At 37.8% G+C, this 16,493-nt stretch overlaps 1 protein-coding gene across 10 annotated transcripts in view; it reads right to left on the bottom strand.

Moving 5' to 3' along the window:
- Window positions 1-16,493, bottom strand: part of LOC122404516 (echinoderm microtubule-associated protein-like 2) — a 49,564-nt gene that overhangs the window by 16,704 nt on the left and 16,367 nt on the right. For 4 of the 10 annotated variants that reach the window (XM_043408544.1, XM_043408545.1, XM_043408539.1 and 1 more), the window contains exons 3-7: window positions 5,802-6,032; window positions 5,239-5,401; window positions 3,804-3,917; window positions 2,519-2,647; window positions 1,443-1,511 (exon numbers count right to left, since the gene is read on the bottom strand). In XM_043408544.1, the coding sequence (XP_043264479.1) occupies window positions 1,443-1,511; window positions 2,519-2,647; window positions 3,804-3,917; window positions 5,239-5,401; window positions 5,802-6,032 (706 nt within the window). Of the gene's footprint in view, window positions 1-1,442; window positions 1,512-2,518; window positions 2,648-3,803; window positions 3,918-5,238; window positions 5,402-5,801; window positions 6,033-8,279; window positions 8,615-12,149; window positions 12,724-16,493 lie in introns of those variants that run through there. The other 6 variants (XM_043408543.1, XM_043408546.1, XM_043408547.1 and 3 more) reach the window with 6 other exon arrangements.

The raw sequence follows: 16,493 nt of genomic DNA, 5'->3' as shown, positions 1-16,493 counted from the left end.
CGCTACCTCAGCGGAATTAGTTTATGGCGAGCCATTAAGATTACCGGGAGAGTTCTTGTCTTCGCATTCAGCGGAAGGCACAGAAAATGCTTCCGATTTTACTAATAGACTACGGAACCATTTTTCTAAATTGAGTCCCTCTAATGCATCACGCCATTCCGTTAATCGTACATTCGTTTTCAAAGATCTTAGCAGTTCAACACATGTTTTCATCCGAACAGATTCAGCCAAAACTATTTTACAACCCGCTTATGAAGGTCCATACGCCGTAGTGCGCCGAGGCGAAAAAACATTTACAATAAACATTAGAGGTAAGGAAATAAATATATCAATTGAAAGGCTAAAGCCTGCTTATATGCTAGCAGAAAACAGACCGGATCCCGTGAGCATAGAAAATCAGCCGGTCACACAAACAAACGTACCTGACAATGCGCCGGTTATACAGCAACGTGTCACGCGTTCAGGTAGACGCGTACGTTTTCCCGAGCGATTTCAAATTACGCGGTAGTACTTAAGGCTTGCGCATTATTATAATAAGTATCATATACCATTTATTTTTTTCCATCACTTTTATGTACTTTCATGTATTTTTAGGTATTACGTATTATATATTAAACTCCATGTAAATTCCTTTTTTTTTCAACTCTGTTCAAATACTGTAATGTAAATCTTAGTTAGGATAACGTATTTTATATAATAGAGTAAATGGTAGTGGTAATGTAGTCGGTCAATTTTTCGTAATTGTGCCAATTACTGGCAGGGGGGTAGTGTGGCGGCCAAGGCACCACATACGCCTTAGCCGTTCGAAGCCGCTACAATGTATGGTTGCACACGAGACGATGGTTGCACACGAGACGATGGTTGCACACGAGACGACCAGAGCCGCGTGAGCCGAAAAGCCGTTGTCGTCGTCTCTGACCGTCTTTTGTTTTTGAAGGCCTCTTGGTACGGTGGCGATGATCGTACCAGAGAGTCGAGCGTAACCCGCACCACGAGTCACGTCGTTGTACGACAGCAACAATACAATTGTGCGGAACGGAACAGAGCGGAGTCATTATCTTCCCGATCCCACAAGATTAAAGAAATCAAAATTTTCAAATCACTCGAAGCGATTAAAATTTGTAAAATAAATTTTCTCGGACCAAGGGGTGGGGATTCACCCTCAAAGCCTCACCCTCGCGTCCTTGAGTGATGTCTTACCATTCTACCCACCGGTGTAATTCGTATCACACATACACGCACATACACACACACACACGTGCCTAAAAAAAGACGAAGAAAATAGAAAATTGAGCACTCGCCTCGCAAGTGGGTAAATAAGTACATTCGAAAGTTGGTAAATTGCACACGTGGTGGATGCACGTGCTCGGCGCACGTGGTTCGTTCGCGGAAGGGTCCCGTGTGTAAAAATCGAATAATGCGAAAAATACGTCTTTATTTACCCGTGTTTCATGTTGTTCAGCGCTGGTGGCTTGAAGAGGTTGAAGAGAGACTTGGTGGATGCTGACAATCTATAATGAACGAAAATGCAAACGAAAACCATGCGGTGCAAAAACAAACAAACAGAGAATAAAAATAGAGCAGAAAAATGAACGAGGCAGGAATGGAAAGAAAAACAGCGCGTCGCGTCGAACGTGTTGATTTTCCGTGCGATTTGCAACGTTCTCCTACGCGACGAGGGGAATTGCGCGCTTCCGTTCGCGTTCTCACGATTCAGTTGACTTTAAAGGGAAGCTACGGCTGTGCCTGGCAAGTGGAAACCAACCGGGAGACAGTTGCTCGCTTTTGACGATTAATGAGCTGTGAATTCAGGAAGCGAATTCCGCGTCGGTGTACATCGTCAATAGTTAGGTCTGGGTTAGGTTCGTTGCTCTGCTCGGCCGTGTCGATCCGTCGGACTTGGAACGCGAAAACGTAAGGTATTTATTCAAAAATAAACGAAACCAACAACACGTTTCTGTTCGAAAAAAAGAAAATAATTTATATATTATTATTTAAATAAAAAGATTCGTTTAAAAATTTTGTAAAAATTCAACCACACCGTGGACACTCGACTAAATCGATACAAAAAATTTCAAAAACTTTTCATCGATTGGTTTCTCAAAAATCTTTTCGAAAGTCTGCTTTTGGACACAGAATATAATTCCACGTCAATTCCAATGTACACCGCCGAATTAAAAAATTTCTAAACTCCTCAAGATGAATTATTCGCGCTCGAAAAAATTACCACGGCTCGGCGAAAGTTGGACGAACGCACGTGCAAAGTTCGAGATCGATGGGTCTGAAGGTTAGGTCGGTAAAAAATCTTACGCGTCAGCCAGTTTTTTTTGGCCCTCTCCGGTAGTCACGGTTCGTTGAGAGTCTCGGGTGTCGGGCACACGTTCGACGTCCGCGCGACGTAAAGGAACGTTTTAAAACAAGCGAAAAGTGCACCGAAGAGAGGCACGAGTCTGTGCGTGAATCACGAAAGCAGCCAAAAAGTGCACTCGCTTTAAAGGATAACGGATTCTCTGCTCACCTGCTACTGACAAGCTGCGAATTGCTTCCCTGATTTTGCGGCGAGTGCGTAAAGTCCCCCGTCGACGACCACCGTTTCGCCCTTCTTAAGCTGCTTTGAGGCGGCCCGTTTGATCTTGCTGTCGGTGATCTATCGAATAACAGGATTACTATGTGACGAGAAAGCTTGTTACCTGCGTTGCAGAACTCCCGCTTCGTCGGGCCGAGGTTCAATTACGCAGTTGAACGAAGCCTCGGTTCGTGACGCGTAAATCTCCTCCAATTTCTTTACAACATCGACGTTTTAATAGGAAATCGTTACCAATGTCCATTTCGAAGTTTGATACCTTTGGACGTCCAAAGTTTCGTATCAGGTACACTGACGTCGACGAAAAAAGTACGTCGACATTTGTCAACGCATTCAGAGTTTTAAACGTGTAGTTTATATATTATACTTTTAATTTAAACAATGATTTAATTATTAGTTCGTTGAAGTTGTTAATAGCTTTAATAGAATGCAATGAATTGGTTAGATTTCCCCGATGAAAATGAGTCCAAACGCGACCCTGATCGGACTATTTTTAATTTTCAAACAAATTTCCGAAAAACGATTTAAATGACGTGAAATTAAAAATAGTCCGATTATGGTCGTGTTTGGACTCATTCTCATCTGGGAAGCATTGCCAATCCAACTATTACGATGGATTTGTACTATATTGTTTTAATTTAAACAATGATTTAATTATTATTTCGTTGTATTTGTTAATAGTTTTACAGACTAGATGAATTTTGGGCATGTTCTTGATAATTGTCGGTCAACGAAAGAATTATTATTTAGAAGGAATATATATGATTAAATCGAATCATTCTGGATCTGATAGAATGCAATGAATTGGTGAGGTTTTCCCGATGAAAATGAGCCCAAACACGACCCTAATCGGACTATTTTTAATTTCAAAAAAAATTTTCGAAAATCGATTTAAATTACGTAAAATTAAAAATAGTCCGATTATGGTCGTGTTTGGACTCATTTTCATCGGGGAAACACTGCCAATACAACTATTACGATGGATACAATAACAAATATAAAAATTGTTATTCGTGTCGAATAAATGAAAACAGTGGCGGGGCCTCCTTCCTTCCAGTACAGGTGAAAATTAGTCATACAAGCGGGGATTACTGTACAGCGTGTCGCGAAAAAACGGAAACCTGAATCTCTGACTCGGTTCGTAATAAAATTACAAGTAATCTCGTTTAGTAGATAACACAGAGCAAAGTGTGAATTAATTTAATTTGAATGCATGTACCTGGCCACAGGCAGTGGTGTAGCTCTAGGACTTGGCGATGGCACCGGGGAAACACTACTACTACTGGGACTGTCCGAGTGTAATGAGCCAGTTGATTGGTAATGAACCGACCTTCTGAAAGTGAAATTAGTTTCACCTCATCTGTCTTCGACATTAACACCTTCGTCGCCGGTAAAAAAAGAACTTTAATCGCGAACCAACGATGTACAGGGCGAACCAAAATCGAGCATTTTAAAATTAAATATCTTTACGGTAAAAATATTTTCACGGGCTGCCAGTTTAAAAAATTCTAAATTTAGAAATTTTCATGGGACTTTGAAAATTTTTTTATTTTTTATTTGTTTAGATAAAATAAATTACATTTTTTAAATTGCACGTTGATCAAAAAAATTCAAGTCAAGTATGTGGAAATGAGTTTAAAGTGCCGATATTTTGAATACCGACCGTCGGTAATTTTAAGATGGCGATAGGAATTAATCCATCCGAATAAAGTGGCCGGTTCCACTTGACGGGAAAGGTCAATTGGAATCCGCGAACGCATCGTTGTACGTATAAAATTAGCGAGGTCATGAGAAGATAGATCTCCCCGTACCATTCAACTTTTCCCTCTATCATTATTTTCTGTCTTCAACGAAACTGGCAGCACAGCCCAACCCAATTGCGTGACGCATTCTGTGTAATCTATTTGCGTTCTGAATAAGGAGAATGAGCCACAAGAGAGTTTAGACGACCAAGTGAAATACCCGCGGCGACGAACGAGTTAATGGGTTTGTAGTATATGTCACACACTTTGAACGCTATAAATCATAGTGTAGCCAAGGGATAATTAATTTGCGCACATGACAAAATTAGTAACTTGGAGAATTGCACAAAAACTCGACGAATTATTCGCAAGCCCTTTCGTTAATTCCACTGGCAACAATTAATTAAGTTAATTAAATAATTCTTGTGACAATTAATTACTGTAAAATTTTGAACGCAATGCATACAATTTTTAATCGGTTTAGACTATTATTTGTAAAAAAATATTTATATATTAATAAAATAAATAAATGAACAATTTAACATTGCATTCGAAATTTTATGATAATTATCCACGGTAGTTTTTCCTTTTTTTTTAATATACACACACTTACGGACGATAGTCGAGAAACAAATTGCACAGGTGCGTATTTTTAGACACAGCGTGGTTTTCCAACACAGTGAACACATTTATTAGTTGCTACTGAATTACTTACATTATCGCACGCATGGAACGATGGGAACTATACCGAATGTACAATGAATTTAATTAATATATCAAACCTCGAAAACGTGACAAAAATTAAGAAACATTTTAAATGTTTTTTAACTTTTCTCCGTAAGTGTATATATACGGTCTACGTAGATGCCATCGAGGCTCGAGACGCGCGAAGTTGTTGCAAGGAACAAGTACCTTTGAGGAAGCTGCGACGAATGAGTATAACTGACCGGTCTTCGTGGACTGGACATAGGATCCCTGACGTCCTGAGAAGATCCCGAGGACGAAGAATTCCTCAGGCAGGAGCCGCCAGTCTGGCGTAAGCGTATGTCTTTTTGGGGCACCGAGTTTTGATTACCTAGGGACACAGGAGCATTAAATAGAAAAATAATTATCATTTAAAAAGAATATTTAATTAAATTCAATTATTCTGAATTTCATAGTGCTCGATGGATCAACGAGGTTTCCCCGATTAAAATGAGCCCAAATACGACCTAGTTTGGACTATTTCTGATTATCAAAAAAAAAAATGTTTAAAAAACGATTTAAGCGACATATAAATGAAAATATTCCAATTAGGGTCGTGTTTGGACTCATTTTCATCGGGAAAACACCGCGAATCTATCGGTAAGAGTATCACGAAGATAACGAACATAAAAATTGTTATTTTGAATCGTGTCGAAACTCGAATATTTGGATAGCAATGAACATTTTCTGTGCTGGGAAGGATTCGTTCGCCGCGAGCCTGGCGTACTTACTTCTAAGCGGTACGTGTCCATTCCTTAAGGGCGAGGACACCATTCTCTCGTTCCTCCTCTCGTTCCTCTCGTCCTCTCTTTTCTCGCGTCCTTCCAGCTGGGCGATTCGCCTTAGCGCGTCCGCGAGAGTAGCGCGAAGACAAACTATCTCGTCTCTCTGCGCCAAGGATTGCCTCTCGAGGTCCGTGACTCGGCCCAACAGGGATCCGGTCTCGCACTCCAGCATCTCGTCTGTAAAAGGGAATTCTCGTTTAACGCGCGAAACACACAGAAGGACGTCCTATGACTCGCGAAACTTTATGGAATTCTCTCGAGCTGTAAACATTCGAGGGATGTTCCATAAAACCGAACAAACTATCGAACCTAGGCCTTGGGGGAACCTTAGAACGGTTGTTTCGAATTCTTACGTCGCGATTCTTAAATCAAAACGGCAACTGATTACCGAGCAACGTCCTAAAAAAACACCGGAGTCACGCAACCGGACAATTCGAGAGGTATCGGGTTTCGTGCTTAAGGTTATATAAATCGTCTTCGTTAGGTTGGTTTGTTTTGGGATTCGATGCATCGAGCGTGCACGGTATCTTTTTCCAGCAAAAGTAATAAAACTTGTACGTGCCACGGATCATCAAAAAATGTTAATTTAAGAAGGTAGTCTAATTATGCAATTTTCAGACATTTTATACTTATTTTTTTACAAAGAAAACTGTAGGTTGGTTTATTTTGGGATTCGGGATTATTTTCGGTTGTGAGGGTCAATTACAATCATTTTTGGTCATTACACATACCCCCGAAATCCTATTCACTTTCGAGAACAAAATTCGGTAAGTGGACCAATTTTTTGTCGAAATTAAAAAATTTCAAATCATTGTAAAAAAATTATTTTCGGTTGCAGTGGTCAATTACAATCATTTTTGGTGAATAAACATACCCCCGAAATCCTACCCAATTTCTAGAAAAAAATTCGAGAAGGTGTGTGTTTTGAATATACATAGTATTCTTTTTCAAGCAAAAATAATGAAAATTGTACGAGCTACAGATCATCGAAAAAAGTTAATTCAAGAATGTGTTTTAATGTAGGCATGCAATTTTTGACTCTTTTTAATTATTTTTGGAAAGTTAACCATCGAAGAATCGTGATCGCCGCCATGATGGAAATCCGCAGAATGAATTAAGGGTTTCCATTCTGGCATAAACAGTATTCTCTCACTGCTAGTTACTTAAGCGTCCGGTACAGATAAGAAAACAACACAACCGTGAGCTTCGAGTATGGAATGCGCTTAGGAACGACATTTACGACGTATGGTGTACGGTAATATGAAAGTGTCGTATCTTGGAAGAATGTCATACGTTATGGGCACTTTTTTTCTTATCCCGCGACTGCTTCTCGTGTCGTGCTGCAAGCCACGTAAAACGAAGAAGCAGATAAAAAAGAGAAGCAAACGCAGAAGGAGAAAGATACACGAATCGGATAACCTGTACGATGTTTTAAGAAACACGAAACCAGAACACCCCTATCTTATGCGCCTTTGACAAAAATAAATATCTACTCTAGCTACAAACAATTCTATTTTACGTAAATAAAAAATTAAATATTGTTACAGTTTAACGTTCCTCTATTTCTAACACGTTCACTGCCAGATCAAAACTGTATAATTTTCAGCAAAAGTAAAATTTTAATTTTGGACCATTGTAAGCTACATAACCTAAAATTTGTTTGAGTACTTATTTTCGTAACCTTGTTAAAATTTTGTATAATTCTTGTCCATTCGATATTACTTGACAAATGAAATTAATATTGAACTAATTCAACAAAGAATTTTGAATAAAATTATATTAAAATTTCTCGATCGTGAAAAACGTCATCCAAAGTATATGCAAATGGAAACGAATCAGATAAGGTGTTCCAATTAGGAACAATAATACGGATCAACCTTCGAACTATGTTACGCGTGCAAACATGGAAATCTGGGTCGCTGAATCGTACGTATACAAGTAAATAGGCAACGAATTATTTCTGAGTTTCCTTTGTCTTTCCCAATAACACGCTTTCGCAACTACGCGAACATTTTTTATTCCCACGAAGAACCACCAATCGTGTACAACGCGAATATAACAAAATTTTAAGCCAATCGAATATACCTGAGTTTTCAAAAACAAAAAAAAAAAAAAAACAAAAAAAATTTAATACGAAAAAAAACAACCCACTTTGAGACAAATGCATTTAAATCTCCAACGCAAAATCGGGCAAATTCTCGATGATTATTTTCAAAATGACGCTTGGAAAGAAAAATTTGTAAAAATAATTTTGAAAAATTATTTAGTGCAGGAAAGACATTAGGTCTGAGTTAGGTCTGGGTTAGAGCAAATTTAATTCTCGATGACAATTTTCAAACCGGCACTTGGAAAAAAGAAAGTAAAAATAATTTTGAAAAATTATTTAATGTAAAAAAAGGCGTTAAAAAATGCAGCAATACTCACGCCACGCCTGCTCCGCTTCATCGATGGTGTCCATCGTGTCCGGCGTGGACATTGCGATTAACCTCTCGCGATGACCCCGACGTATTAATACGTTATTCAATTGAACTGATTAACCAGCGCAAACAGAGCCAATGCGCTGTCTCGCACCATGTCTCCCCGTCCGGAATGACTTTTCTTACGCGCGACAAAACGACCACTGCACGATAAACCTAACCAATTATCACGCTTAATTGTTTCGATAATAATTCGCGATTTTTTAGAGTCCGCTCGATAATCGATCCAGTCTCGGCGACGAACGATCGATGTTTTTCGTTCCTCGACGCATGGCTCGCTCTCTGTTCCGAAAAGACAATGTTCATAAAAAAAAAAAATCGATAATCGTGTTTCTCCGAGTCGTCTCGGTGCTTGTGAGAATTAAGGCGTGGCCTTGGACATAAAAATATTCCGGGACGATCTCGCGCGTGCGTTTGCACCTGGACAAACACAACAAACTGTTTTTCGTCGTCGATACGGAAACCGAGAATTTTATCGGAAGGAAATCGATCGATCAAGAACAGTTGGTAAATAAAAAAAATTCCCTGGAAATAGATCGTTCTACGAGTGATTTAAAAATTTGGTCAAAGAGCGTGATTCGCTGCGCCAACGACTGTGAGAGTATCCTCGATCGTGGCTAATTAACAGGATGCAATTAATGCGGGGAAAGTTCGGCGTCATTGAATCCGGAGAGGTTCCCTAATGAACGCGACACAGCGATCGCGAGTTAGGAGGATGGCATCGTTTCTGGAAACCAACGAGAACGTGAATGAAAGGCGAGAATTCATTGAAAGTGAAACGTGCACGCAGCCATTACGGATCGCGATAAACAATTTCTACGTAGCACGCCACGCGACTCGCCGGGCTATGTTGTGACTGGGAACATTGGGCGTCTCTGAAGGTCCTTTCAATACGAACTGTTTCAGGCATAACAAGAAAAATTCTATCAAAGCAGTTTTCGTTTACGTTTAACACGTTCACTGCCAGATCAAAACCGTACAATATTCTGCAAAAGTAGAATATTGATTTTACACCATTGTAAGCTACATAACCTAAAATTTGTTTCGGTATACTTATACAGGGCGTTCGGCCAGATCTGGGAAAAATTTTAATGGGAGATTCTAGAGGCCAAAATAAGACGAAAATCAAGAATACCAATTTGTTGATTGGGGCTTCGTTAAAAAGTTATTAACAATTAAATTCAAAAATTTCAAATCGTTCCGGAAAAATTATTTTCGGTTGCTGGGGTCAATTACAATAATTTTTGGTGAATAGACATACCGCCGAAATCCTGCGCATTTTCGAGAAAAAAATTTGAGAAGATGCCTAAATTTTTCGACGAAAAAGAAATATTTCAAATCGTTCTAAAAAAATTATTTCTAGGTTCTGGGATCAAATACAACCATTTTTGGTGAATACACATACCCTCGAATTCCTATGCATTTTCGAGAAAAAAATTCAGAAAGGTGGACAAATTTTTCGGCCAAAAGAAAAATTTCGAATCGTTCTAAAAAAATTATTTCTAGGTTCTGGGATCAAACACAACCATTTTTGGTGAATACACATACCCCCGAATTCCTACGCATTTTCAAGAAAAAAATTCGAGAACATGCCTAAATTTGTCGATGAAAATAAAATTTCGAATCGTTCTAAAAAAATTATTTCTAGGTTCTGGGGTCAAATACAACCATTTCTGGTGAATACACATAACCTCGAAATCCTGCGCATCTTCGAGAAAAAAATTCATTACGAGCTGAACTTTAAACGTTAATAACTTTTTAACAAAGCCTCCATCAACAAATTGATATTCTTGATTTTCGTCTTATTTTGGCCTCTAGAATCTCCCATTAAAATTTTTCCCATGGTTGGTCGAACACCCTATATATTTATTTTCGTAACCTTGTTAAAATTCACAAATTCTATCCAATTTTATTTCCCTCAACGTCTTAACGTGAGAATTAATTTTTCTAGTAAATCTTGTCAATATATTGGTGACGTGGCAGTCAAAGTGTTAAAAGTCGAAAGTTTAAGTTTCCTTGTTACGAGATCCTGAAATATTTGCATTAGGACCGCTTAAAAAATGGCGATAAGATAAGAATGCAAAATTTGTTATCTCATCACTTTTATAGGCATTATCAAAGCAAAATAATGTTTTTGTTGCTTGCAATATGAACTCGCGTAATTCTCGAAATATAAGAAAATTGAATAAATCGATAATTTTAGCTTTCTCGATTTTTAAAGAATTTTTTCTAATTTAAAAAGAATTATCGGTTTTAATCCAATATGGCGGAATGGACAGAATATAGTGGACGTTTTGCATTATTGAACAAAGTCCTTGAATATTTCATTTCAGGAAAAATATATTACCCCGAATGTAACGTTATATGCGAGATATTTATAATTTAATAGGGGCACGTATTCCCATAAATGATTTTCCTCGAAATTATTAAATTCCTTTGTCGGAATACACACGCCCGTGACATTCACTGCGTATCATAAATTTCAGAGACGCAATAAAGCTTCTGGTATCGATTGAATTTTTTAAACCGAGTATCAATTTAAAAAAACTGGCATATTTGTTTTTCGTACATTTAAAAATTCGTGCGTAGCGTCGACAGAAAAATTTATAACCTTTCATTCGTCAAAATAGTCCATCAAATAAAAATAAAAATACATAGGTAAAAATAAAAATACAAGAGAGAAATAAAAATACAAGAATATTAAATAGGATAAAAGATTGAAGTTTAGCAAATAGGGTCGTTTTGCAACCTAATCATTTACAAAATATTTGTAAATGTACCAAATTAAAATTTGTTCAATTTCCAAAAAATTCAAAAAAATTTTATTTCCTTGGTATTTTAATTGTAATTGGAAAAGAATTGACATTTGTTTTTTTGCCAATCTAACACGTTGACTAAATTCGTTGACAGAAATAACAATGAGATAATAACAAAAAGATCAGGATTATGTAAGACCACGTATCTTTCAAAGATATGTTAGAGCTTTTAGTATTCTCTTTCCTATTCGAGATGATAGCAACGCTAGATAAATTATAGCCGTCCAGTCAGTTGAAAAATTCAACGTCCTCGTACGTAATATTTAAGTGGCTTTTAAGTCTCGTCGATAATTTAAAATTATTTTTTTCCAACAGATAAAAATGCAGATTCGCTCGGTTATACTTCAAAGAGGAATATTTCGCCTCCTTTTTAAAAGCGTTTCTTTATCGCGCACATTATTGTCGAGTACGCTTCAGTATTGTAAAACCGTATTTTTGTGCAAAAAAAATTGACCAGAGAGGTCTAAAAAAAATTCTGTAGAATACAATCTCAACGTAAAACTCGAGTGACAAACTTATACTAATCTTCATTAAAAGTCACGTGTTCGACAAAATAATTTAACTTTATTAACGAGATTATCATTAATCGAAGAACAATAAACATTTGTGAATCAACAAGTAACGTGCATGTTTGAATTTTCGTACATTTGGGCAGTATTTTAAAAACTAAATTAAAATTTACTACAGAAAACGATGCACGAACAGTTGGAACTGCATCCTTAAATACAAAAATTAAATTTCATAATCTATAAAAAAATAAAAGTTGATTTGGACATTACGAATATACACAACATAAACCACTGTTAATTTCGTTATTTGGAAGCTTCGATAAATAATACAACACCAGAATACTCGTACATAAACTCGACAGTCGTTCGTTAAATTTTAAGGTTAATTCTTGGATAAACCAGTAAACAATTCGACAAGACGTACGTAGTTCAAATTAAAAAAATATACAAGCACCGAGCCATGAAAAAGGCACTCGATATTCGAACAATTACCCTACACCGTGACAGAAAATCTGTTTGCATCGGGAACGATGGACCGGGAACCGCACGCTGTCCACACGGAATCCTCGACATTTAATATCGACATCTAAATGTCCACTTCACTGATCCCACGTTCCCCGTCGAATCTTCATCGATAAACGCTGTATCACTGCGGGAGATAAGTGTCGAAAAGTTCGCGCTACGCGTGTCGCAACGCGCTTATCGAGCGCGTAACACGTTGCCGGAATCGACGAACGAAACACGAAATGACTCGTACGATGTCTGGAGATTGACTGCGGTCGCCCGCCAGCCGGTCGAACGAAAAAAAAAGAGAGAAAAAAAACAGTACGTTTCCACGGGTTCACGGGGATCGTGTTCGCGAACGCTCGGCGCACGAAGAATCTCTTCGATCGGTTCGAGCCCAGGGGCTTTGCACTTTCCCTCGAGTTTTCCCGTGGCTCGTGGAAGGACACCTAGCCACGACGTATCCGTCACGAGAGCGTGTAACACGTGTGTTTTCCGTGCGGACGCCCCAACGTTACTGTCAGCCCGAATGTACAACTGCTTAGGCGCGATCAATACGTTCTAGATACTCCAGATGATCCAGATGACCGGGCTACGTTGCCATTGACAGGGCTCGGGATAAACGTCGGTGCACGCGTGGGAAAGATGACTCGTTGAAATCTGACATTTTTCTAAACAATACTACCCTAAACAATTTTTAAATCACTGCCAACTTCGAACGCAAATGCTTTCAAAATTTTAAGAATATGAACAATTTTCTTAACATAGTTTTTTTTTTAAATATTTCGGTATTCCGAAGTCAACGATTGAATGTTTAAGAAATTGTTTAAATTTGACAAAAATTTTCTATTTTAAAATGACTCGGTATTTTGAAAAGCGTATACCAACTTTTACCCAAAAGTTTGAAAAACTTTTAAATTTGACAAATTTCCAATTTTAAAATGGTTTGGTATTTTGAAAGTTCTATGTAATGAGAATCTAAATAATGTTTTGTATTTTTGGTTGTAGCTTTTATTGAAACATTTTATGCGTATAGTGTGATCTTTGTGGTATCGATATGTACAAAATGGCGCCCATTGAAGCGAGAGAATTGTTATACTGGAGATGTAAACAGCATTCAGATAATAATCAACTCGAATAATTTATGAACAAATTTAACCTTGCAAGAAATATAATATTAAAATCGAAGTTTTAACACGACTCACGTTGATTGTCAAATATTGAGAATAGTTTGAAAAATAATGGCTCAATTAAACCGGTTCAATTTGGGGAGCCAAGTAAGGTTCAATTTAAGCAACTTGACCTTGGAGTTTTTGCCACACGTGTGGCCTCTTTACCGAGGACAAAGATTTTTCGTCGGTACATTACAAAATTACCATATACTATATCTATGTCACTGCTGTATAATAAAGTAAAATAAAGTATCTTGCGGAATTGTGAACCAAGTAATGAATTTAAAAATGTTTTTAAATGTTTTTATTTATTTCACTCCCGGACGAAACAATTTCTCATTTTTATTATTTTAATTCAAATAAAATATGCCCAATCCAGTTTAGTATTTTTCTACTAATTTTTGTGCAACGCTGCTAATGAATGGCTGAAAGGGAAAGAAATAATCGCGTAAGGTGAAATCGCGGGAAGAATTATGATTGCAAAATTCCCAATAGAAAATACGAGCTATATTAAATTAATTAACGAAGAGGCGAAAGAGTCGTGGACGCAGGATGCAGTTCCATCGATGAAACAGCATTGATTTCTCACACAAAATAGTATGAACTTCGATCAGTTTTCAAACTATGAAAAAAAAATTTTCAAAAAAAAAAAAAAAATTTTTTTTTCAAATCGATTTATTATTATCGCGACGAATATTGTGCTAGGCTTTTAGCTCGGAACACCTATCGCGTAAATGGAACTCGATCGACCCATAGTCACTTCCGGAGATGAGATTAGCGGCGATTGATTCACCTTTTAGGTTCGCCCTTAATGAACGGATCGCATCCTGGATATCGGGCACACCCTAGCAATTCTTCGAAACCATCTTGTCCTATATCGAGGAAGTTGTTCCATTAAAATTGCTTCTGTTATGTCATTCCACGGCACGATTCCAGCGGATGAAACGGTCTGCAAAATAAGGCCAAGCCCAGCGGAGTCGTAATTCCGCGCCAAGTAGCCGTTGCGCTAAATCACGGATTTTTACAAAACTGACGTTTAACGAGCAAACGTTAAAAACGAGTCGAAAGAAAATTTAAGCGATGCAAATGCTACTTTGCTTTCCGCTTAACGTCGTGGATTCTCGCGTGACAAATTTGGAAAAACAAATTCTTCCCCCTCCCCCCCTCCTCTTTAATTCTTTGGTTCTTGCTAAATTCGACGTAATAACTCGTTCCAATTGCGTGGCACGCCTTGCACGAGTGACATAACCTTAGGATTCTTGACCGAGGATGACTGGATACAGTATTTTTAGAGGGGATTCGCATTTCGACCCGTAGGCGTGAAACGTTCGATACGAGGGCCGCCTAATTATGTATACACACAATGTTATTAATAGCCTACACAAGATTACGTGTATCTTTATTCTTTGTAGTACCTCGTTTCCAACCTCCACTGTTCGTTCGCTTCGTATACGATCGGGAAACGTTATTGGACAAACATTTAATTTTGCATGAGAAATATTTAATTAGATAATCAGATTATTACGAAAGATTCACTTTTTTATATCTACCTCTATTGTTAGACAGAAGCAATCGCGAGAAATAATAGACTTATTATTATTTATGTAACTTGTCTGTTATACAACACTTTGTTCAAACGATTCTGTTACAAATAATAGAGTAAGCGTTACGCGAGTGAATTTAATATTCAATTTTTACCAACTCGACTTGCCCCCCTCGGGATTCTGCTTTTTGTTAAATTTTATTTTATTCTTACAAGCACGATTCAAAAATTTTAAGCGATTGCAAGATATATAACTAAATTTTGGTATGTTTAACGACGTTTCATCGTGTATTCGCAATATGGCGCCCCAGAAGCACACGCCCCCCTTTTTGTCTCTATTATCGTATACAGGGTGTTCGGACAACCCTGGGAAAAATTTTAATGGGGGGTTCTAGGGGCCAATATAAGACGAAAATCAAGAATACCAATTTGTTGATGGAGGCTTCGTTAAAAAGTTATTAACATTTAAAGTTCCATCCGTACTGAATTTTTTTCTCGAAAATGCGCAAGATTTCGGGGGTATGTCTAATCACTAAATATGATTGCAATTGACCCCCTTAGCTAAAAATATTTTTTTTAGAACAATTTAAAAATTTTTAATTTTGTCGAAAAATTTCGCCCATATTCGAATTTTTTTCTCGAAAATGGGTAGGATTTCAGAGGTATGTGTATTCACCAAAAATGATTGTAATTGACCCCCCTAGCTAAAAATAATTTTTTTAGAACAACTTGAAATTCTTTAAGTTTGTCGAAAAATTTCGCCCATATTTGATTTTTTTTTTCGAAAATGGATAGGATTTCGGAGGTATATCTATCCACCAAAAATGATTGTAATTGACCCCCGCAATCGAAAATAATTTTTCCAGAACGATTTGAAATTTTTGAATTTAATTGTTAATAACTTTTTAACGAAGCCTCCATCAACAAATTGGTATTCCTGATTTTCGTCTTATTTTGGCCTCTAGAATCCCCCATTAAAATTTTTCCCATTCCTAACACCCTATATAGAATCAACCATTTTATTTTATTCTTACAATACAAAATAAAATAAAAATAAAAATCAATTACAAAATATGCTGTTAATTTTATTTATTTGTATGTACGTTTGCATCCTCGCAAAATGGCGTCCAAATGCACCTGTTGGTACACATGGAAGGTTTTAAAAATGTCCGCCAAGTCCGCGGTTGCTCGCCCGTCGACCGGGAGAGCGAAACGAAGGGTCGTCGATGAAAAAACAGGATGAGCATAGCGCACCTTCGCATAACGTCATCGCGACACCTTGAATGGTTTACATAACAAGTGCCACCGGCCACCATACAATGTCTGTTCTCCGCCGTTTACGACGCACGTTCGATTCTGCGCCGTGGCGTTCGTCTGGCGCCATTCGAATACGGGAAATTTACGAATCGAAAGTTACGGTCCCGTGGTTCACCAAGCTATGAATACTAAAGTTACGAGCAGCATTCCGTTCGCGGATACACCCTTAGAATATCTTCGTGGCCGTTTTTGGTTTCCGATATCTTTTTTCGAATCGCCTTCGCCGTTTGCGTGACCCCGATAACATCGTGCGATCGTGCACTCGTTAAACCGTTTTTTCGTCGTTTATATAGACGACTA

This window comes from Colletes gigas, unplaced genomic scaffold (assembly GCF_013123115.1).
Source record: "Colletes gigas isolate AHSC1104 unplaced genomic scaffold, ASM1312311v1 Colletes_gigas_Sc00003, whole genome shotgun sequence".
In the NCBI taxonomy this organism is placed as follows: Eukaryota; Metazoa; Arthropoda; class Insecta; order Hymenoptera; family Colletidae; genus Colletes; species Colletes gigas.
The sequence above is the reverse complement of the archived record's forward strand: the minus strand, read 5'-3'. Positions and strand labels throughout refer to the sequence as shown.